The 22273-nt window shown below is 44.2% G+C and overlaps 1 protein-coding gene across 1 annotated transcript in view; it reads right to left on the reverse strand.

Moving 5' to 3' along the window:
• Positions 1-1599: 1599 nt before the first annotated feature.
• The window catches only part of LOC104402818 (ankyrin repeat and KH domain-containing protein 1-like), a gene marked incomplete at its 5' end in the record, with an annotated part of 85184 nt that continues 64510 nt past the window's right edge, over positions 1600-22273 (reverse strand). Inside the window, 15 exon segments of the mRNA XM_010010798.1 lie at positions 1600-2037; positions 2497-2661; positions 3753-3928; positions 5146-5400; positions 6531-6710; positions 11290-12384; positions 12387-12889; positions 13186-13335; positions 16193-16339; positions 18017-18470; positions 18750-18924; positions 19383-19499; positions 19749-19844; positions 20589-20751; positions 21353-21528. Coding sequence (XP_010009100.1) covers positions 1978-2037; positions 2497-2661; positions 3753-3928; positions 5146-5400; positions 6531-6710; positions 11290-12384; positions 12387-12889; positions 13186-13335; positions 16193-16339; positions 18017-18470; positions 18750-18924; positions 19383-19499; positions 19749-19844; positions 20589-20751; positions 21353-21528 — 3912 coding nt within the window.

A 22273-nucleotide genomic window follows, 5' to 3' on the forward strand; every position in this document is an offset into this window, starting at 1 on the left:
CATGACTTGCCCTGAGGGACCGGCCCTGCATCCACCCTGCCAGCAGCAGCACAAGACAGTGATGGCTCCAGCTTCCAGGAGTATCTTCCTACAAAACTCTGGGTTCCCTTTTCCACTCCAAGTCTGGGCTGCCAGGGCAGCCACCACCCCATGGGCCTGCCTGACCCTGGTGCCCAGCACAGGTGCCCATGCACCCAAGCACCAAGCTCTGAGGTGGAGAGCCTAGGAAGGGACCTGCTCAGGAAGAAGCTGCCTCAATCAGGCAGGACTGGGGCAGTTAAGGCTGCCATTCCATTGAAGGGACAATCTCATCTCCAAGCTGGGTCTTACCCCAGTGTGGTGGAGTACACAGTGCCACTGGTGTGGAGCTGTAGTCTCCCAGGACAGGAGATGGTGACTCCCTGGGATGGGACAGGAGGAGATGGTGGTGCCACACGGGATGGAAGAGGGGTGAGCCTATGGACCCCTCACCATTCCCCCCCCCCTGCAATTTACCCCAAGAGCAAGCACCTCTTGCACTACAATACCATCTGTTTGAATACACTTAGTGCTTCTCCTTTGGTGTTTGCACTACCAAAGGGCAGCAGAAGTCCCATGTATTTTGCAGTTCTTCCTCAAATACTAGGGAAAAATATCTGAACATATCATCCAGTAGCATCTCAGAGGTTTGACTCCCTGCAGTATTCAGATGCTGCTTGTGCGTTTTGGGATTTCAGTACTCCTTCCTCATGCTTTTTCTGGGGAAAACTCTGCTGCTGCATGTAAGGATTTGTCTGGAGAAGGAGAAAGAAGGTGGAGAAGTCTCCATCTCATGTGAGAGGCCACTGAAAGTGGTCCATTAGATCAGACACTGTGTGCACTCCAGTAGCTGCTTGAGGAATGGATCTACTTACTGCATCACCACTGAGCAGAAGCAGAAATAAGCAGAGCCCAAGTGCAGGCAGTGGAGAAGTTCTGCACCTGGGTACAGAATGAATGTTCATCTTGAGCAGCATGCAAAAATCCCCATCCTCCTCACGAAGAGGACTTGATAAGCTCTTATCAGATCTAAAGGGTTACATAAAGCTTAGAATTTAATATATCATGTTTTGCTCTAGTGGGAAGTGGTCTCAGCTTTCCCAAGACCTGCTTCTAGGCAGCTGGTCACAGTGAGGTGAAGACCTGCATTTACCTATGAGCTGCCTATTTACCTCCTGCAAATCGAGACGGCATCAGATGCCATGTTGTCAACTCATCCTTTATTTCCAACCCCTGAACAAAACACCATATCTCAGGCAACACACCTGGAAAGCAGAACTAATCCAGAAAGACCTAAAAAAAGTGCACAACCACATTCACAGACCAAAAATACAAGGCTACCAAGTGGCAGTGGAAAGGACTCAGCAGATGACTGTGGATCAAATCCCCCCAAACCCTGACTGCATCCACATGTTAATTCTGTGACCCCAAGAAGATGCATCACTGGGCATGACAGCAGCTACCAAAGACAACATCATCCAGCCTCTTCCAAAATTCTCACACACAACCTCTAAATACTGTTTGCCTTTTATTGAATATTCAGGTAAATAGTTCACATTAATACAGGCTACATAAAGTAGAGCCACTATACGACATGAAATTTACTCAGCTTTTCCTTTTAAGTCTGTAAACAATTATACATGTATTTACCACCCTAACAGGTTGAAATCATGTCCACGTCATCAGCTATTTCTCTGCTGCATACAAGGAGCATTCAGTAGTGTTTAGCCAAAAGCACTAGTTTTGTCTGATTTATAAGTTCAAAATGGCTAAACTAACCAGAGAACAGAATCAGTTTGTACAGGTAAATCAATTGGTTGTTATACAATGGGCCATTAAGTTTCAATTGTTCCAGCCCACAGAAAATTGCTTAGTTAGGCACATTAAAAAAATCCCCAGGGTTCTTCCAAGATCATAAAGATTCCCAAACAAGGCTACAAAAGGATAGACCCCCTTAAATCAGTTGACGTACTTGAGATGCATGTTTCCAATGTGAGGTGCCCAGGTGCCAGGCCAAATCTACAGCAAGAAATAAAAAGACAAGGCTATTATGAAAACAAATAAAGGTTCCTTTAACAGAGCGTTTAACCACTAGAGGGGGCAAGCTGAAGGCTTCCTCCTCAAATACAACCAGACTGTCCAGCGGCTGAGAGCCCTCTTCGGCTCTGGCCAGTTTGACCAACAACCTGAAAGATGCCGAGTACGGATATAAACCCTATCGCTTATAACACAGTCGGTTACCTGGCTGAGCAGTCTTGAAATGCTGATTATTTCACCTGAAAGGTTTGGTTGGGATAGCACCATATATTGTTTGTAAACACACCCACTGTAGGGAGAAGTCATGCAAACATTTTCAATTCTAGCATCCAAGAACAGAACAAAACCCATCACCTATCCAAAAGTGAAGAAAACCAAACGAAAGCACATCACTGTAAAAAGCCCCAGGTAAGCAAAGTTGGGAGAAGGCTGCCACACTACCTGCTGAGCATCAGTACATTCTGTTGAGTTCTGGACAACTTTGATCATGGGATTCCAGGCAGGATCTGGCGTATGGAGCCCGTTAAAGAGGGGTCCTCCTGGGCCATCCGCCAGCTGCGGGTGCGAGGGGATCAGGGTGCCGCCATACATGGAGATGGGGAGGCCCTGAGAGAACAAGAGGAAGCACCATCAGTGAAGGCAGCAGTAGTTGTTGAAGGATGATCACGGCACCACATCTGCCAAGATGACTCAAGGCAGCTCACCTCCATATGTGATGTTCACCTACTGTCACTTAGCTCTCTGAGGAAAGAGGCAGAGCATGGAACACAGTGACTCTTCAGAGCCTGAAACTCAAGTCAGTTCACCTGTTTTTCTGAGATTACACCTCGCCACCACGCAGCACCCTCTGCACAGCACTTTCGGATCACCCCACAAAGCCAGACACAGCAGCTGTACAAAGGGATCCCAGTGTTCCCCCTCACACTTCTGCAGCATGCAGTGCTGCTGGTGCACGCAGGGCTGTACTTCAGCAAAGCCCCTATACAGCTCTGAGCCTTCAAGGCTCCAAGTTGAAGGTTTTTTTAATAAATTACTAACGGTCATTTAAAAATTCTTCCAGTTCAGAAAGAGCAAGCTGCAAAGCAGCTTTTTGTGATCATGAGATTTCTTTTGTGTGTTGCAATGATTGCTGGTAGGCAATTTAGAAGATTCCAAGAGCACATGCTACAGCTACTTCTGACACATGCTGTGAACAGGTCTGCTGTTGAGCACATCATCCTGGACACTCCTTCAGTGGTCGCTCAGCCGGCTGGCTAAGGCCTGGCTACGTGTCTGCCTCAAGCTACTTCCCAGTGTTCACATACTAGGCACAGATTTACAAGTGGTCCTCCCATCTTACCGGTTCCTCAGGATTCATGGGCATGATTTGTACTAAAAGCATTAAGCAAAGCTTGAATCAGCTTCAAGAGATTAGCAAGCATTATGGAACATTTCTGAGTGACTGAGCCTCTGAGAAAGGAAACACTGGAGAGGCACAGAGGCATTCAGCTACTTTACAAGAGAACATCTGCAATGTACAAATTCTGGTTTTGTTGAAGTGCACCACCAGGCTTGGGGGATGAAAGGAGGTTCAGGACTAGGTGCAGCAAGCAGTAGTAGAAGAGGCACACACATACAGTGTGAACAGGCAGAACAGGAGATACAAAGAGAAAGTCCTTGGTCATTTTATAGACTAAATCCCACCCTTTGTAACTTACTTTAGAAAAATCCACAAAACTATTTGGCATAGGTTGGTGGAAAATATTCGAGGGAGCCACTATTCCAGAATCATCTCTCTCCATTGGCTGATGTTGAGAAAACGTGCCTGGGTCCGACAGCTGCTGATGCATCGGATGATTTCCCATGACAGGTTGGGACCAACCTGACAAGCCTTCTGGAAAAAAGGGTATTAAAAATGTCTGATTACAACTCACTGAAGATACTGTGGAGCAGAATTCAGCAGCTGCACACGCCTACATATATCAAAGGCTCTCTGAAAACACACTGTCACAGAGCTATCTTCAGGCTCTGCTCTGAGCAACTGCAAACAGCCCAAAGTAGGAAGACACGTCAGATTTTTGGCTAATAACCCATTACAGGCAATGCAAACACACAAGTCTTATCTGCAGCATCAAGGCCTTTCACAGGGAAGCTGCAGCAGGCAACACTATATAAGGCTGGCCTTACATACACTCTTTTCCCCTCCAGCTCCCGCAACCTCTCACGTACCATAGGAACACAGAAAAAAGTTACACTTGGGACAGGGGCAAACATAGGTACAAAAGAGAGATTGGCGAGGCCAGGGAAGCCTGGCCAGCCACATGCTGTCTGCATGGACATTGATCTTGATCCTTCAGACAAGCATGGAGACAATGGGGGCCACCAGCTGCAGCTCCTCCTTTCCACAAGAACCTCAAGCTATCAGGAAACTGAACGTAAAACTCCAGGTGTTTCAAAGTAATTCTTTTGAAACTGGGGCTGCCTGGACCAGAAGTGACCCCATTCTATTCAAGATTCATGACGAGATCAATGCAAAATTCAGCATCCACAACTTGAGCAACCTGGTCTAGTGGAAGGTGTCCCTGCCCATGACAGGGGGCTGGAAGTAGATGAGCTTTAAGGTCCCTTCCAACCCAAACCATTCTATGATTCTATGCATTTCTGGATGCATTAGCTGCACCACAACTAATACTTTAAATTGTTAACGGAAAGCAAGCTAGAAACTTGGACAGAGGTAGTTGTTCTTTTAGGCCAACGGTCAGACTTAGAAATGGACCCCCTTAAGAGATAGAAGTCATTTACTTTTTAACTTCTGTATCGTTCAACAGACTCAATACGAAGTTTCTGAGCTGTTCTCCAGGTTTACAAGTATAAGCTGACAGACAAACCGGACTGGGTGAAAACCACCTACATTCAGGAGGTAAAACCACAGAGCTTTCACTGATATGCACTCTCCCTCCACTGACACCATTTTTCCCTTCAGGACATCCTACATGGAAGTTGATTACTGTGGAACTTTTCTTCTCCTCCCCAACTTTCTTTTCAAGCGCAGCACTTCCAAAAGGCCCTGCAAGTTTCTTTAGGTTGTCCCAGGCTGTACAACTGACGTACCAGATACACTGTTAACTCCAAAGGACCAAATGCCACTGTGACCGACGGGAGCTGTGAAGTTGGTTCCCAAGGGTGTTGGGGTGACAGATCCTCCCTGTCGAATCCTAGCCAGCCTTTCTGTCCCAATGGGTGGGGGAACCTTTCGGTCTTGGTTGGCGTTACCCGTTTTTGGCTGGCCCAAGTTAGAAGGTGCAGAAGCAGCTGAAAGGGGCGAAGATGATCCTGAGGAAACTGATGGAATAGGAGATTCACCTGCTGAAAAGAATATTTCTCTTGTTTAATTACACACAAAGCACACAAGTGTAAACACTACCCACTCTATCCCCCCCAATACTATCTCAAAGCAAATCATTAAAGGCTTTTTTTGGCAAGCATTCTTCAGGTCTTGCACAGAAATTCTGCTTAGAGTTTATTTTTCTACTCTAAAATCAACATTCTAACACAAATGCTTTCAGCCATCAGAATTATGTGATATTCTCATGACACAGCAGTACATCTAAACTAATTACAAGAAAGAATAAGAAACATGGAAGAGTTTCAGGAAGAGGTGAAAACATCAGCCAAAATACCATGAGTATCTAACCAGCCTAGTTTTGGTATCCATCACTTCCAGCAGAAGAGAAATTAGACAGCTTCCCAAAGCCACATGTGTAACATCAGAGCCCAAGTCCCACCAACTGCAGAAGTGTCACTGACTCTTCTTGGGAAATCCAACTTCCTTTGAGCACTCATTTACATGTTTTGGTTCTTAAACTCAGAGTGACAACGAAGTTGCATGCAGTGACATGAAAAGCCTCTTCACCTCAGATACAGAATCAAAGACCCATATTTTCTGTAAAGCTACTTCCATGTTCTTCCCATTAGGAGAGAAACCCACTGTTACCTCGGGTGATGCTTAAAGATTTTGGAGCATTTTAAGTAACATAAAATCATTCCAGAACCCCAATTGAAAAAAGAAAAAAAAAAGAAAAAAAAAAAAAAAAAAAAAAAAGAGGGTAGGGGAAACCAGGCGAGTATAACTTCAAACCATGGCAAATGTGACATTTTCACCTAATATTACATTCATACTATTCAGAGGGCAATCTTTAGCTTGGTATAACCATCTCCACTCCCCCACAGCCTCATGCCCTCTCATCTCAGAGTCTACAATGACACATTATTTTGCCCAAACATGCCTTTAGTAATGCTACCAGAACTAGTGGTGTTTGACATGGGAAAAACACCAAATAGCACAGCTTGGGATTTGCACACCATCCTCACAGCTGCTAAAAGCAATTGGAAAGCATTTTGTGCATCACTGGGTAATCTCCCCTCAAGTTACAAATCTACTAGAGACAATTGCTATGAATTTATAGTTAACTAAGACAGACCCATGAAGTTCCTACATGAATTTGTTGCGCTTGTCCAAGGATGTGGTGAAAAATGCTGTCTGTTAAAGCTGGGAGTCCCAACAGGCGCTGGCCCTTGAAGGTAAACCCGTGCTCCTTGTATGTTTGCTGAAAAGCCTGTCAAAGGACCTGAAGAAGAAGTTGTAGAGCTGTTGGATGGATCTAGAGAGGGTAAGCCTGAAATAAACATAAATTTGATTAAATATCTCTCTTTGGGAACTTGCTCCAAAGCACCAGAAGAGAGCTAGTGCTCCAAATATAATTAAAGCATCTCATCACCTTCGGGGGTATCTGCACATGGTAAGTTCATTTTACAAGTGCACGATTCTCCCTTCAAAACCAACAGAAGGCATTTGTGTATGCTCTCTAGTTTGGCCTGAAGCTTGAACAAAACCAGCCATCCCTTTGGTCACTGAAAGGAAATTATCTTAAGCAGGGAGGGCAAAGGAGGAAAGCTGGGAGTGGCAAGGATCTTTGCTTACAAAAAAGCCACGCAAGTCAAACAGGGATACAGGGCTCTGTGAAGGTCCCACAGGAATCCAGCACCAAGGAAGTAGCTCACTACAGTACGGTTTTTGCCATCCTATAGGTACATTCACATACAGATTGGTCAGGACATGCTGTGTCCAGAGAAACAGGGCTGATGATGCACAGTACAGCAGGTGGGGGGGCTGCTTTCTACAGGGATGAATAAGAGAAAGGGAGAGGTGGAGAGAAAGTTCAAAGTCCCACAAATATTATTAGCAAAGGGGGAATTACAGGTTTTTAATAAGCCAAAGCTTTTAAGTACTTTTCCAAAATGTTGTAATAGCTCTTATCACACATTATTACCTGAAAGCAGAATTGGGCATAGCCATATGTTCACCTGAGTTTTGGGTTTAGTTTCAAGGGCCTATTAAACAAGACTAGTTTCAAAACCATTTGAACATTCCAAAATGACCACAACCAGGACCAGCCTATGCTGCTGCAGAGCAAGGTTGAAGGTTGTACCGACTCCTACCACAGCACTCTGCAAGCAGCAGACAGGAAATGCCTTAGGCCGTAGACCAGAGGTGTACTTTCCATTGCCTGGGCACCTTCCTGAAAGCCAGGTCTTTTTCCCCCCAATATTTTCAAGCACATCAACCTGATATACTGCTTCCAGGAGTGCCAGATCCAACCTGCTTACACTGACAGAAATGACTCTCTGGATTTGAAGGAGGTGCTTTTCTCACTAGCCCTACCTCAAGGGTTAAAAAAAAAAAAAAGGAAAAAAAAAAAAAAAAAAAAAAGAAAAAAAAAAAAGAAAAGATGTCTCCATTATAGACAAGGAGAAATCAATCACTATCATCACCAAAATGTGGTGCTCAGATGAGATAACCCGAGCACAGGAGGATAATCTTTCAGGGTTTATCACAGCACAAAGTGCAAGACTCCATGGCTAAGGAGGATGCTCCTTCCTGCACAGGTACCTCCAGCTGAGGGCTCTCCCTGTGCACACGAAGGCCACGAAGCTACCCTTGGGACCCTCTTGCTAAACCTCCATCCACAAAATACCAGGGAGTCGAAAGGTCCCAGTGGTGCCCAACTCCACCACACATCAACCCCGAATTTCCAGCTGGCTGACAAACCACTGCAGATCCTGAGTCTGCCTCATGCAGAAGGGGTAACCAAGCTGCTACTGCCACTGGGCACTGCTGGTTTCCTAAAGGGAGAACAAGGCAGAGATTATGACAAAAATAGCTCTTCTGCAGAAGAGAGATGCCCAGCTGTGTCTTCTGAAGGATGGTCAGCTTTCCCAGTGCAATGATTATACAGCCAAGACCATTTCAGCACTGCTGTGTATTTTATACAGGTTGAAGGAAGTGACATCCAAGTGAACGCACAAGTTCAATTCAGCAGTTTTCAGTTTGTGAAGAACACTTTTTATCATTATCTTGCCTTTCATGAAAGTGGATTAAAAAAACCTTTGCTCAATATTAAAAATGACTTCTATGAACAATGACTTAGAGAATCCTGATTTCAGTAGTGAGCTTCCTATTTGTGTACTTACCCTCAAAAGCAGGTTTTGTGATACTGAAACCTTTTGCAACACCATACTCTGTAGTTACTTGGGCCATCAGTTCAAATTCTTCATCATGCTCTGAAATCGTTACTGAGCTTTCAAGACCAGTGTATCAATCTCACACAAACTCTGCTCAAAATTCAGTTTATCAAAGCCTCCAGGCACTTCTGCAGAAACTGGTTACTGCCAGGACTGCCTCCACCTTCAGAGCAACCACTTGGTCACTCTATGCAGAAGAGGGACCCCATTTATTTCATGCAACTTCATACTCGTGTGCTGCTTCCTAAGCTGGCGTATTTCAAGCCTTTCAATGCCATCTGAGCAAGGTCTCAAACCCCTTCTTATGATGCAGAGGAAAGAAGTAACAATTAGACTTCTAGTATTTCCACAGCCTCCTCTAATGGTTGTGCTACTAAGTCTGCTCTCAATTTGCAAACTGCTGGGACAAGAGATCTAAAGGCATGAGTGAGACAGAAGGCCATTTCCAGAACAGATCCACAGCCAGTGAGATCTGCATTTGAGTCTGTGCCTCCAATGAACCACTGAATCAGAGAAAACTTAAGCTGCAACTGAGCTTATCCATGAATAGGAAAAGCAAAGTACCCTAACTCCACCCCAAGGTGCAACTTGTTAAGAGAAAGCTGGTTTAGTGCACAATCAAATTCTATTAAATCTCCACCAAATCAGCTCAGAGGTGATCATGAGGAGATGTTGATTTGTGTAAAACATTTGCCACAGCCCACAGTGCAAGACAAGCACATAAGACAAACCTCTGCTCCATCAGGCCAATGATGTAGAGTCAGAGGATACATGTACTGACGGCCATTACCAATCCCTCTCATCACAGATCAGTGTGCTGAATTGCCCAGCAAGGCCCAGACTGCCCCTTGCCCAGTGTATCACTGTTGGCCAGTGTACAAGCCAGCAGTGACCAGCACTCTTCCTCCTTTCTCCAAGTCTCATGAAACCAGCCACTAAATCCTATGGGAACAGGCCCCAGTTCAACCCACGTCAGAGGCTGAGCTGAGAGGTCTGCTCCCCTGGGAAGTGGCAGTGAATGAGATGGGCGGGCAGACCACAGGACTGCACTTACACTCCAAGGGAAGGCACTGGAGAGATCCTCAGCCTTCCATCCCCACTCCATTCCTCACTATCACACCTTCCAAACACCCCACTCTCCCCAGGCTCCCCCAGCTCCTCTCCTCCTGTGCAGACAATTTAGATTCTGAAATGTAAGTGCTCAAAAGCAGTATTAAGTAGAATGACACCAAATCAATCAGCTGAGGAACTGACTGACCAGTCACCTGCCAGGCACAACTTATCAGCACATCCACCTATTTACCATTTTTTCTTCACTTGCAATATCCTGGTCAAATTCCACCACCAGATGTGTTCTGTCCAAATCTTTTTGTGCTTCAGTTGAGAATGACTTCACCCTTATGTCGTCCAGGTAAACTATGTGAGCTTTCCTTGGGTATCTACCTAACCTTCCTAACTCAGGGAAGAAACAGATTCAGACTACCTTTTAAATAGGTACAGTCATTTAAGGATATAGAAAGGACAATATATTTTTCCCGGGGACAAACAGATGACTTTAGCAGAAGGGAACAGCAACATTTTTTGCTGTCTCTGTATATGCAGGATGTGACCATCAGAAAAATCAGAAGACCCCCCCTGCCATAAGCTTCCTTCCTTAGGGGTTATTCCAGCAACAGCCAACTCCCCGTATAGAGCACTGCAGGGAAAAAGCTGTGCCAACATAAAGTGTCTGGAGTCTGCTGAGGAGGGCTTGGCAATTCTTTTATTAGCAGCCTATTTGAGGAACAAGGTCCAGTTATATTTTACCTCACACAGCTGTAGCTACATCTGGTGCTGCTACTGCACTGGGCAGGAAGTGGCCGAGTGCCAAACACTGCAGGGGTAAAACAACTTCAAGGCACCATAAAGGCATTATGGTAAGAATGAAAAGGAGAAGAGAAGGGCACAGACTAGATCCCTTAAGGGTCCTTTCCAGTCAAATGGGTAGAATCAGTTGCCTGTAGCATAGTTTGACCACTAAGATGATAAAAAAACATTTAGACAGCGCACAGCAAGAGCAGGGAGCTCAGACTGTTCCTAATACATTTCAAATAAATGCAGATAAGCTTCACCTGCTGTACTTAGCAGAAAGACTTCATAATAAAACACACCATGCAGGAGCACACCAATTTCCCACAGCACAACATAAGCTTATTAAAATCCTACAGTGGTAGAGACTGAAAGTACAGAGAGTTTACCCTCAACCGGATAAAGCTGGATTTTCAGACCAAACACTGAACTCACTGCATGCAGTCACTCCTGTAGCTGGAGCTTGCCAGGAGTCCTGTCCCCACTGGTTCATGTATGGTATCACCAAACCCTCTGTTCTATTCCAACCCAAAAGCTATAATCAGTGCTACTCTGAACAACACAAACAGGTGGAAGCATTCCTGTGCCTTACAGTGGACAAGCAATGCAATGTCTGCAATGTCCCCAACACCTAACATCCTAGAAGAGCTGAAGATAGGAAAAAAATCATCATCAATGTTTTGAAGAGCACTTGGAAAAAGTAGGCCATCCTCACTGCATTAGTATTCCCTAACTGTCATTTATAAACTACTTCTCAGTTTGAGATGATCAAAGTGTAATGGTTGGAGAAAGAATTCTGTCCAGTGCATGACCGTAATGACTTACCTACAGGACTAGTCGAAACCCGCTGGGAAGGTGGCCTGAAACCAGGAGCCTTGGAGTTGTCAGGATGCACGTTTTCCACGTGTCCTAGCACAGAGTTACTCAGAAAGGTAGACTGAACAGTGAAGGATGGGTCAGCTGCTGCTCGGGTTGAGAGTGGACAGTCTCCCCATCCTTGGTTAGCTGGCACCTGGTTGCTATCAAAAAGACTACTAAAGTGATTGAAGAGCGTTGCTGGCCCAAAGGTAGGAGGCAATGATTTGTTTGCTGGGTTAATGTGCATCTGAGAACCGTTCATAACGTTCATGGCTGACGAAAGCTGCACTGCAGCAGGTGGACCTTGAGAAGGTGTTAAAGGAACTTGATTCGTAACAAAAATAGACTGAGGATCTTGATGGAGGTTTGCATTTGGTACCACTGAATAGAAAGAACCTCTGGACTGCATCCTGTGAGTAACTCGAGGTGCTGGTACAGCTACTTGAGGTAAGTTACTGTTGTCCTGATTATCTGCAACAACTGACCTGGGTGACGCTAAGCTTAAAGGAGCAGTTTCTGAGCTGGATGAAAAAGGCATCGGCACAGAAGGACTGATCTCTGACATGCTGGTTGGCAGAATTTCATCTTGGACATTGTTTAGCGGAGCAGGGCTGCTCGACGGGCGCGTTTCAGTGACTCCCGAGTTGCTGCTTGCTGACATACTGCAACTACTTGCAACTGAAGTCGGTGCACACGCACTTGCAGTGGGCTGGTCTGGTACTGACACCTTCTCTTTGGGTGCTGAGACAGCCGAGAAAGAGTCCGCTTTCAGCGCAGAATGCTGCGCTTGGGGAGCATTAGATGGCAGAAATGCTGGGGGCACTTGCCCATTGCTTGGGGGAGCAGAGGAAGCTGAAGGCATAGTGCTGCAGGTGCTCGTCACAGTTGAGATTGCTGTTGCTGCAGCACTTGTCTTCGGAACGCAGGCAAATAACTGCTTCCTGACCGACGAGGGAGTCCGATTACTGGTCACGCACAGCGGTTGGGTGGAAGCAGCTACAGAAGAGACAGTAATGGGACAAGTAGAAGTAGCCAATCCAGGAGACTCCGTCTGTAGGATAAAAAAGGACTCGAACTGTTATGCTTTGGAGAGCTGTTTGTGCTGCCAGGGTTAACTGGTCTCACTGGGAATGGTCCCCAAGTGTTCGGTGAAGGTGAAAAAGTTCCTCCAAACTGGGCCATAGGTAAGCGAGGGTGCCGGATCTGTTGCATAGTTTGGGCAGCCAGCAAGGCAAAATGAGGGTGAGAATAAGCTAGAGGAAGAGACACTGGAAAAGATGAACGCACATTGGCTGGGACATTCTTGTTCAGTTTGTTGGTAGGCTGGAAAGTAGATAGTGTTGATGACTGCGACGTGACGAGGGGCGGTGCTCCAAGGGGAAAGGAGTTCTTGTTTGAAGCAGTCGCAGTGCTGACCCCAGATGAAAAGTTTGCATGGATTGATTTGCTACTCGAAGCAGGGGTTCTTATATGAGTTTTAGGAATCAAGTCTTCCAATTCCTTGGCAGGATCTTGAATAAGGGCATTGATGAGCTGCACTGCGTATCGCGTCGACTCCGTACCGCCCCTAGAATATAAGCAGTTTTATCTTTTGCAAAAGAAATCCCCGCTTTGTGCAACATTCCATAGCCTCAGTTTTATACTGATCTGCAAGCCTAGTGCATGTGTACTCCAGTAAGTTATTTCTTGACTTTTGCTTATCTTCAGGATTATCTCTGAAGTAGACTTTCAGCATACTTTGGCAGCAGTAATATACATTCCTTTCTAGTACCAAGAAGCTAAATATGCCCTGTCTTAAAAAGCAAACTTCCCCATAAATGACATTGTGGACTAACTCAAGACTTTAATTTCTAGATACTGTACCTTATAGTGATCATTCTCTCTCCGTTCTTATCCTTTTGCTTATCAACATCAATATGGGCACCAGTGACATCTTGAATTGCTGTGATGTTGCACCCACCTCTTCCCATTATTCTAGATACAACCGAAGCTGGGACAGACAACTTCTTTGACCTGTATCACAAAGATCACAAATCTGAGATGCATTCAAACTTCAAAGGCATTCAGAAGTCCCTTGCTGTCTGACAAGGGGCTGAAGAAATAGTATTAAGTTTCAGGGCAGCATGTGGTTTTGTGCTGATCACTTCTTCACCCTTTGGAGCCTCTCTTACACTCCTCCACTGAAATCACTCATCACCCTCAGTACCTGATGATCCCAAGAAGCATTTATTCTGCCACTGTTTTAACACAGCTGTGTCTGCCTCATACTGCTTCAGAAACACTTTGGGATTTTGTCTTACCATGTGTACCTTCAAAGTGAGACAAATCCTTAGCTTACCAACCTAAATTTACATAAATAGTGCTGCTCAAATATAAAAATCCATGGCTTAGCTACTTTGATCATTTATAGCTAGGGTTCACAGCATGGAGAAGGTGGTTTTCCAGCGTTTGCTCAGGGATAAGGTCTGTAACACTTGCATTAGTAACCCTTTTCAGTGTTCACCTCTCTCAGACCTCAAGATCAGAAAGTTTATTGGCGACACCATGCAACAGTGGATAGAAGACTTAAATTGTGCAGTTCTGTGATTTAAGGAGCTGCTGGAAGGCACTGTGAAGGCAGCACAGATTTTCAGAAGCAGGCACAGCACTGACCCATGTCAGTGCTGAGGACTTCTACAATTCATGTAGTTTTGGTGGGTCAGTGCAGGCACAGAACTGGAAAGTCTTTGAACACGATCTATGCTTGCATCCAGACCCCAGCCAAGATCTCTCTGGGTCACCACTGACCCAGGACTTCTAAAGCTGGACCTCTCAAGCTCATACACTGCTTTCAAAAGCTTGCCAGTGATGTGCAATATTTCAACACTTAACAATTAGAGAGGACTCAAAGGCATTTCAGAAACCACTGTGACCACAGCGAAGGCCGCTCTGGACACTGTACATACCACCAACACCCCTTGAGAAGGCTTCAGCTTCACCTAGCTGTGAAATTCCAGTCTTGGAAACTTGGAAAATTTGTTCCAACCCCTCTGCTGTGCCTTGGGCTTTCTTCTCTCCTCCACCCCCTAGGCTAGACATCCCAGCCACTCCCTCCCCAGATCAGAGCTTCCATCATTACCTCAGTCTCAACAGATACACCCACATTACTCACATGGCTCCTAACCATACCTTGGGCTGCTTCCACCCCACACCACCACCCATGGAGACATTCCTCCTCCAGAAGAACTCACCCCAGTGCCCAAGCCCCTGCCCACCCACCACACACTGCTCTTTAGCTTGATGGTTTTACCTTGACAAGCACCCCAAACAGTACCTTTTTGCTCCCGAGCAGCAGCGCCCTCCTCTCTGCAGCTGAAATTGCTCAATTGGTGTTGGCTGCAGAGTGTTGCTGGGGGGAGGGTCTTTCAAGACTCTGCCTACTTGCCTGTCAAGGGCACAAGGGATGTTTGCGTTGGTTAATTCTTTGACAGACTTCCCTTCTAGCCAGGGGATTACTCATGGGGAGAGGGAAGGAGAAGAATTCTTGTTGAGATCAGGAGAGGCTTTAAGAGAGGAAGGCATGCAGCTCTTGGGCATTTTGCACATGCATCTAAAGCTGACAAAGAACTCTTTGGCAGGACACATGCTTCAACACTCAAGGCACAGCAAACACCAGTGCAGAACTTCTTATGAAAGGTGAGATTCCGGAAGCCATCTCTAGAACCCTGCCACCTCTAGAACCCTACCATGTCCAGCAGAAGAGCAAGCAATGCCCAACCAACCAGCTGAGTTGAGCCTATGAAACTCAAGAGACCCCAGGAAGAGAGATGGAGCAGCTCCAGGATCCACGGTGGGGTCTGTGTGAAGCCCTGGAAAAGTCAGCTGACTGTTCAATGGTCTCATGCCTGCGGGACTCACCAAGTGGTGGGCAGTCTGCAACCATACATGTAGCGAGGCCATGTCACAGTGGAAAGCCCCATTAGTGAACATGACAATAGGCAAAGACTGAACCAATCCTCTGAGGGTTCAAACACTTAATATTTTCAGATTAAACTGTTGAACAGTCCATGGCTTCCACTAATGGGAATGCATTAAATCCTCTCTACAATTACACTCTTTGCACACAGCCTAAAATTCTCCAAAACGAGCATATTTGGTCACTATCATTGCAGAACACAAAAAGCAGGAGGGCATCATGAGTGCACCCAGAGCATCTGACACTTCTATGTCCATGATGCATTCCTTTTTGATAAAGAGAACAAAAAAAGGAAAGCCAGATTATCACTTCTAGTTACAAGTAGAACAAGTAGTAACTAGAAGTTATTACTTGTAGTAAGAAATCATAAAGGTTACAGAAAAGGTACTGGGGTGTTAATGGCCATGTAATAAACCCCAGAACATTTTCAACAGGAAAGTTTGCTCCATAGAAAATCTTTCATCTAATTGCAGCTCTAGCACTCACTTTAAGGTGACAAATTTTCCATGGAGTCAGCGATCAGTTTTAGCCTTGAAGAGATCCTCCACCTCTCCTCTACCAACATCCATCCTGCCTTTAGTTCAAGTGCAGGTAATCATCTGGTGCAGGAGCTTTCCACTGCCATCTGTTCTCTCCCCCTTTTATCTTATCCCCACATCCTTTACTGCACTTAAGTCACAGGGAAAGAAAACTCTTGAGCCAAGTAAAATATTTGTGTCCCATCATATTAAGTTAGTGAAGAATTACTACACATAGGACTGCAGTTTGTTTTCACAGCATTGCAAGAGTAAGGGGAGAGATTTTTTAATAAATTAATGATACAAATAAGTAAGCTTTCTGGACATTCTACATTTGAGAAAAATCACAGGCCAAAAAGCTCACAGTTAGTTTCTAACATACAATTAAAGTCTTTACCTTCTAACCACTTCTTTCCAGCCCTCTTCTCTTTTCTGGCCTCTTTTTGGACTAGTCAGATTCAGCTTCACATTTGGAGACGTCAGAGGCAGGGAAACAGGTTTATAAGTAGTTGACAAAGAATTCGAATGACCTTCACCATCAAGTCTGGGAACAGAAATGTGCAAATTACACATTACAGAATAAAATGACAGCATTCCAGTATGCATTTCTGCAACTTAAAACTACTAGCATGAACTGAGTTTATTCTTATTTTCTACCTGGAAGAACTGTTGGGTGACTTTCTAGGTAGTTTTTTTACCTTTCAGTCCACAGCCTATACCCTTGCTCCAAACAGTGGAGTGCTAAACTGAATGAAGTAATAAAACATAGGCAAAATCTTCACAAATGATTGACAAACTAGCCTTATGTGATTCAAACCAGCACATCTGTGGCACAGCTGGGAGGACGACCTCATGCTTCAGTTAAGATTGAGGCAAAGAAAACAAGAAAATGCACAGGAAAAGAATGAAGCTTATTGTGGTTCTTCTGTAGGTATGTTTTCCGAAAAGCATCATTACCACGTTTAAGTTTCAATTACAGCAGCCTCATCATCAGCATGTTCATGACTACAGAGAAGAGGAATTTGGGAAGAGCAAATTTAGAAATTATTTTCAAAGTCTGCCTAAAGCAAAAGCCAAAGAGCACCTGCAGAGGTTAATAAAATACACTAGCCCCATTTTGGTACTTATATACGGTCTTGTTTCTTAGGTGTACTTCACCTAACAGAAGCACCACTTCTAACAGGGAGTTATGAGTATGCATTTAGTTAGTCCTGCTGGAGTGAATTGACAAGGTTTTTGTAGGAGACGGGTTCAAGGTACGAACAGATTATGTTCCTAAAATAGAACAATAATTTCTAACATCAAGGGTAATCCAAAACAAACAAATCCACTCATTCTGCACCTAATTTCAATCTGGCAAAAAAAAGAAAAGGAAAAAGAAAATCCCAACTGCCTCCTCAGTGACAGCCTTCCCAGTTGCTGCCCTTTCTCATCCCATACTGTTTGTGTTCTCACTGAAGCTGGGTTCTCAGGCAGGTGACCTGCACATCAAGCCCCACACCCTCTGCCCTCCCTAAATGCAGGAAAAGAAAGAAGCAAGCTACAGAGGAACAGGTTCATGCTACTTATATGCAACACTACAGATTCAGATGGGATCTCAGGTTTTTGATTCAGACCAATGAACTACTTGGAAACTGGTGTTATTAGCTCATTCCCTGGCAACGGAACCATCTTCCAAAACATACACACAGCCTCTGTACATTCGTCCAGTTCTTTTGACTCTCACCTCTGGCTTGACAAGTTTAAGTCAAACTGGCCATCAACCTGGCAGGTGAAATGCTCAGAGTCATCAGCCTCCTCCCTCCTTAAAACAAAAAACATTGCAATCCAAATGAGTTAGTGATGAAACCACAAAACAATCAAAATGTAATGAAGCCACTTCTGCAAGTAATATCCAGCATATTCACTTTAAAATCCATTCTAATAAAGTTGACAACGCAACATGGATGATTAAACAGTGCAGAGAAAAACAGCTGTTTTGCTAAAGCTGTATTAAAAACTAGCCAGCAATGCAAAAAAAAAAAAAAAAAAATAATCTTACTGTACCAGTTTAAAGAGGTTATGTTCAACAAACTTGACAGTATTATTTAGCAGCTGCAAAACCCAAGCAAACTCAGTCTCTTTGGGAATGCACCAGCTGGTGTAAAGCTTCAGCTACAGAAAGTCTAAACTGGTTTAAGTAAACCCCTGTGAAATGACAGGAGCAACGTGGCAGCCTCACCTGGTGGGTGTTTTCGAAGCTGAGGTGCTCGTTTTCTCTTCCTGAGAGGGGATAAGCAGGGAGGCGTAGCGCCGCTCCGAGGAGTTCGTATCCATCGTGAAGTTCAGCTCCTGGCTCTTCCCTCCACTGCTGCTTTCACTATTGCAATCTGTGCTATCCAAGTTATCCGAATCGCTATTCCCGCTCGCACCACCACCTCTTGGCTCTCCATTTATTTTGTTTTTATCTGCTTTTTGCTGGGCTAGAGATATATGCTGATCTGGCAAAATTATCTGCATGTTCTGAGGAGTCTCTTTCGTTTTATTTTTCTTGTTTTTCCTGTTTGTGCTGGGGGTAGTCACCACATTAGCTCTCTTCTTCCCAAAGGCATTTGTGAAAGTAGTGGAAGTTGCAGAAATCCCAATGGTAGTTGTTGTAGTTGCACTAGGAGGCTCTATAGGAATTTCTTGCTCCACTAAAAGGAAAACAGTTGACATACAATCAAAGTGCACATGATACAGGAATCAATGCCCTGACTGAAGGTTTGTCCCTTGCAACAGGGCTGAGGGTGTCTGTGTGTGAACAAAGGGATTTTGTTGTGAACTTTGACTGCAGAGGGCAAAGCCAGGGCAGAGGCTGTACAAGGATGCTGCAGTACCAGAGAAGGTAGCTGTCAACAGGTTCCCTTACCCAGACAGTTAAATAAAGTCACTCCCACAACTACTAATTGTTCATAGAAACACTTGTTCTTTACCTTCATCATCATTTTCTTCTTCATCATCATCCTCTTGAAGTTCCAGAGTTTCTTTAGGCTTGTTTTCTTCATCTTCTTCTTGTTTTCTTTTTTGTTCCTCTTTCTTCTTCTTTCTCTTTTCCTTTCTTTTCTCCCTTTTAGCTGCGAGAGCTTGTTTCCTGCTCTCCTCTCTTGACTAGAAGAAAAGGATCCATATTTAAATATTTTTACACAGACTACATTATAATTCTATTGTTCCCTAGAAATCTGGGGGGGATGAAGAAAGGAGAGGGCACGATGGATTAAAATGGCTTTGTCACATACTGAATTGTTTACATGGAAACTAGGCAGACCTTATGGAACAACAGGATTAGCTGGTCCCCAAACTTCTAAGGAATTACAACACAATAATAACCAAAACAGAGGTGGTATAAAAATAGAATTTTTACTGGAAAACTAGCAAAATCTCTTACCAGCTCAGTCCTTTCACAAAATACACCTAATAATGTCATTAACATTTTTGTAGCAACGTTCACATCTTTGAATCAAAAAGATCTCCCAAAGTATTTTACAGAAAAACTATCATTTTAACCACTTGTTTTTAATATATAGCTCAAACCCTTATATGCTGTGTGGCAGCAATTCTCTACTCACTTTTTCCAGGTCTAGCTCCTTCAGCAGTATAGTTGCATTCTTATTTGCTTCTGCAGCCTGCTGGTCTTTAGCTTTCACAATTGTCTCCACACACTGGTGACACTTCTTCAACAGGTCCTGGAATGCAGACTTGTCTTACTATTTCCATAATAAACTACAATTGAGGAGTGAGGCTTGCTCTACCAATGTGAGAGCAGCATCTCTCTATTCATAACCATACAAACCATTTCAACTGAATTGCATTCTAAATGCTGATTTATGTGCGTGAGCGAACATATACATTCAGTTTTTGAATACTTAAGAATTTCTCATGTATATTTGCAGTGAAAATCAAGAACCAGGGTCTTTTCCCCAAGCCAAACTCACCTTGTCTGTTATTGTTGCTATGTATCGCATGCACTCAATGTCCGAAGGGAACTGGTTAACTTCTTTCACCAGGAACTGAACTACCTTCACATGCCCCTAGAACACCAAAAAAAAATTCTGATTTCTTGCATACAGTTCTATTTTCATGATGAAAGTTGACAAGTTGGTATCACTTAGTCCAATGAAAAACACTAAAGATTAGCAAGAACATGTCTGGTGCTGTTTGGGAAGGAAGGTATCACTGATGGGGTACCCTGTGCAACCACACAGAAAGCATCCAGCTGTTGCCTCTGAAGTTATTTGAAAGCAATGGAGGGACAGCAGTGGCATGCTCAGTATTGCTGTTTGTCAAAAAACCATTCAACAAAACTGAGGAGACCAATGTTCTTCCTGCCAAGAAGAAAAGCTATAGTCAGCTTCAACTACACAAAATGTTCCACTCAACAAGAAGTTAGGAACAGAACAGCAGCACAGAAGAATCAGAACAGCTTATTACAGGCTGGTATTCCGTTCATCTCAAAAGCAGTACTGAGACAAGCAGTGTAATCTGCAGGAATTTAGAGGGGACTATCTCAATATCAAGGCAGTGAAATCTCAAACAGTGAAAGTTTTTGGACACTGAATAACTGGAAGTAAAACTTAACATTGTTTATGGAACAACGTTTTTCACTTCTCAAAAAGGAGACCTGTGTGACGTACTCAGCTGACAGCATTTTATCAAAATAGTAATTTTCTGTGTTATATTTGATTCTTCCAAACCTAAGCATTCAGATCTAAGACCAAATGACAAATTCTGATTTGCACACATTTCTTACTGACACAGTTAAGCAGGTTTCCTACCTTACGAAATGCTGACATAAGAGGTGTAATCTTCCGGTTATCCGCAGCATCCACATCTGCTCCCGCTTGCACAAGCAGCTGAACCACATCGTAGTGACCCCCATTAGCAGCCAACCACAGTGGTGTGTTTCCTTTCTTGTTACGAACATCAATATGTGCTCCTCTAAAAATCCAGTAAAACAGGGTATGAATAAAGGTGGAAGTCAGGAAGTAAGATCACAACAGAACCAAGTACTTTGTTCAGCTTTAATTCCTGAAATACAGTGGCTAGATAGAGAGATTTTGTCCCTGAAATCTGCTGTTTAAGTTGCACTGTAGTGACACAGGGATTATTTAAACCTCCCTCAGAAACACACACTCGATGCACCACAGCAACCACAGGTCCTTTAAATTATCATGAAGGTGGTGCCCACCCACAGGACAAAGCAGCACCTTAGGATTTTAGGTTCTGCATGAAGAGCTCAGGAGCTACTGCCAGCCTCTGGTCCCCAAGTGACAGTGGGGAAATGCTTGTGTGGGAATTGCTGGATTAATACACAGCCAAGAAAGCTGCCAAGCCAGACACTATTTGCTTAATTCTGGCCCCAGCTGCCTGCTCAGCTTAATTAACACTAGAGTAGCAGGATACTCCACGGTAACACTGGAGAGTAGGGAACAGATGCAACATCCTGCTTCCAAAGCTTCCCATTCCTTTTGCTCTCAGATGCAGGAGACACCTGATACAGAGGAACACAGCTACAGAGTGTGACAAAGAAGTAATTTACCGATTAATCAGGAGCTCACAGAACTTGTAGTGACCCTTATCTGCTGCAATTGTTAAAGCTGTATCTCTTGAGGAAGGCACAGGCGGAGCATTAACATCCGCTCCTTTATCAAGGAGAACCCTTCCAACCTCTGCATATCCTCCCGAAGCTGCTTCCATCAGAGGTGTGAGGCCAGTCTGTGCAAAGAGAAAGAGCTATGCAGTTTGACATGTGTACAGTGTACCTTCTTTGGATAAGACACAAATGATTTCTACATAAAGAAATCAGATTTTATTTAGCTGCTTATATTTAGTTTAGGAGCCTAACTTCAAGCATTCTCTTTCTAAAAAGAAAGAAAATAAACCCCCAAACCCACAAAAAAAAACTGAACAAAAAAACCCCTGAAATGCACAACCAAAGGACACCTCCCCCCGCAAACCCAAACACCAAATACTTTTGGGCTTTGATTTATACAAACCCAGGGAAATGTTGACTAAGCACCATCAGATACCTGTCTGAACAGCAAAACGAATGTTTACAACAGCATCTCTAAACCAGATATTAGACCAAATCCAAATGAAGACACAAATGTTTCTACAGAAATGCTCAGAAACCGGCTCTTTTAGCTTCTCTCTAGCCTGCCTTAGCACTGAGACTGACCTGGGCCCAGCTCAGTTGCCAGGCTAGACTGTGAAATAAACTTACACCAGCTGCCAACATGCCCAACTGACCATTGCAGAGCTGGCTTTTATCCATATCCCCTTTCCTCCAGCCACAGTCATTCCAGGAGCAGGCAGGGTAAACAGACACAGCAATTATTTCAGCAGCCTTAGGAGTTACCAAAACTTCCTTTGTGCTGGGGAAATCAGTCTGGCTGTCTACACAAGCCTTAAGCTTGCTTTATGGCAGGAGACACAAAGCTGTCCCAGAGTACCAAAGGAT

This window comes from Nestor notabilis, unplaced genomic scaffold, assembly GCF_000696875.1.
Source record: "Nestor notabilis isolate BGI_N333 unplaced genomic scaffold, ASM69687v1 scaffold13803, whole genome shotgun sequence".
NCBI classification, from domain to species: domain Eukaryota; kingdom Metazoa; phylum Chordata; class Aves; order Psittaciformes; family Psittacidae; genus Nestor; species Nestor notabilis.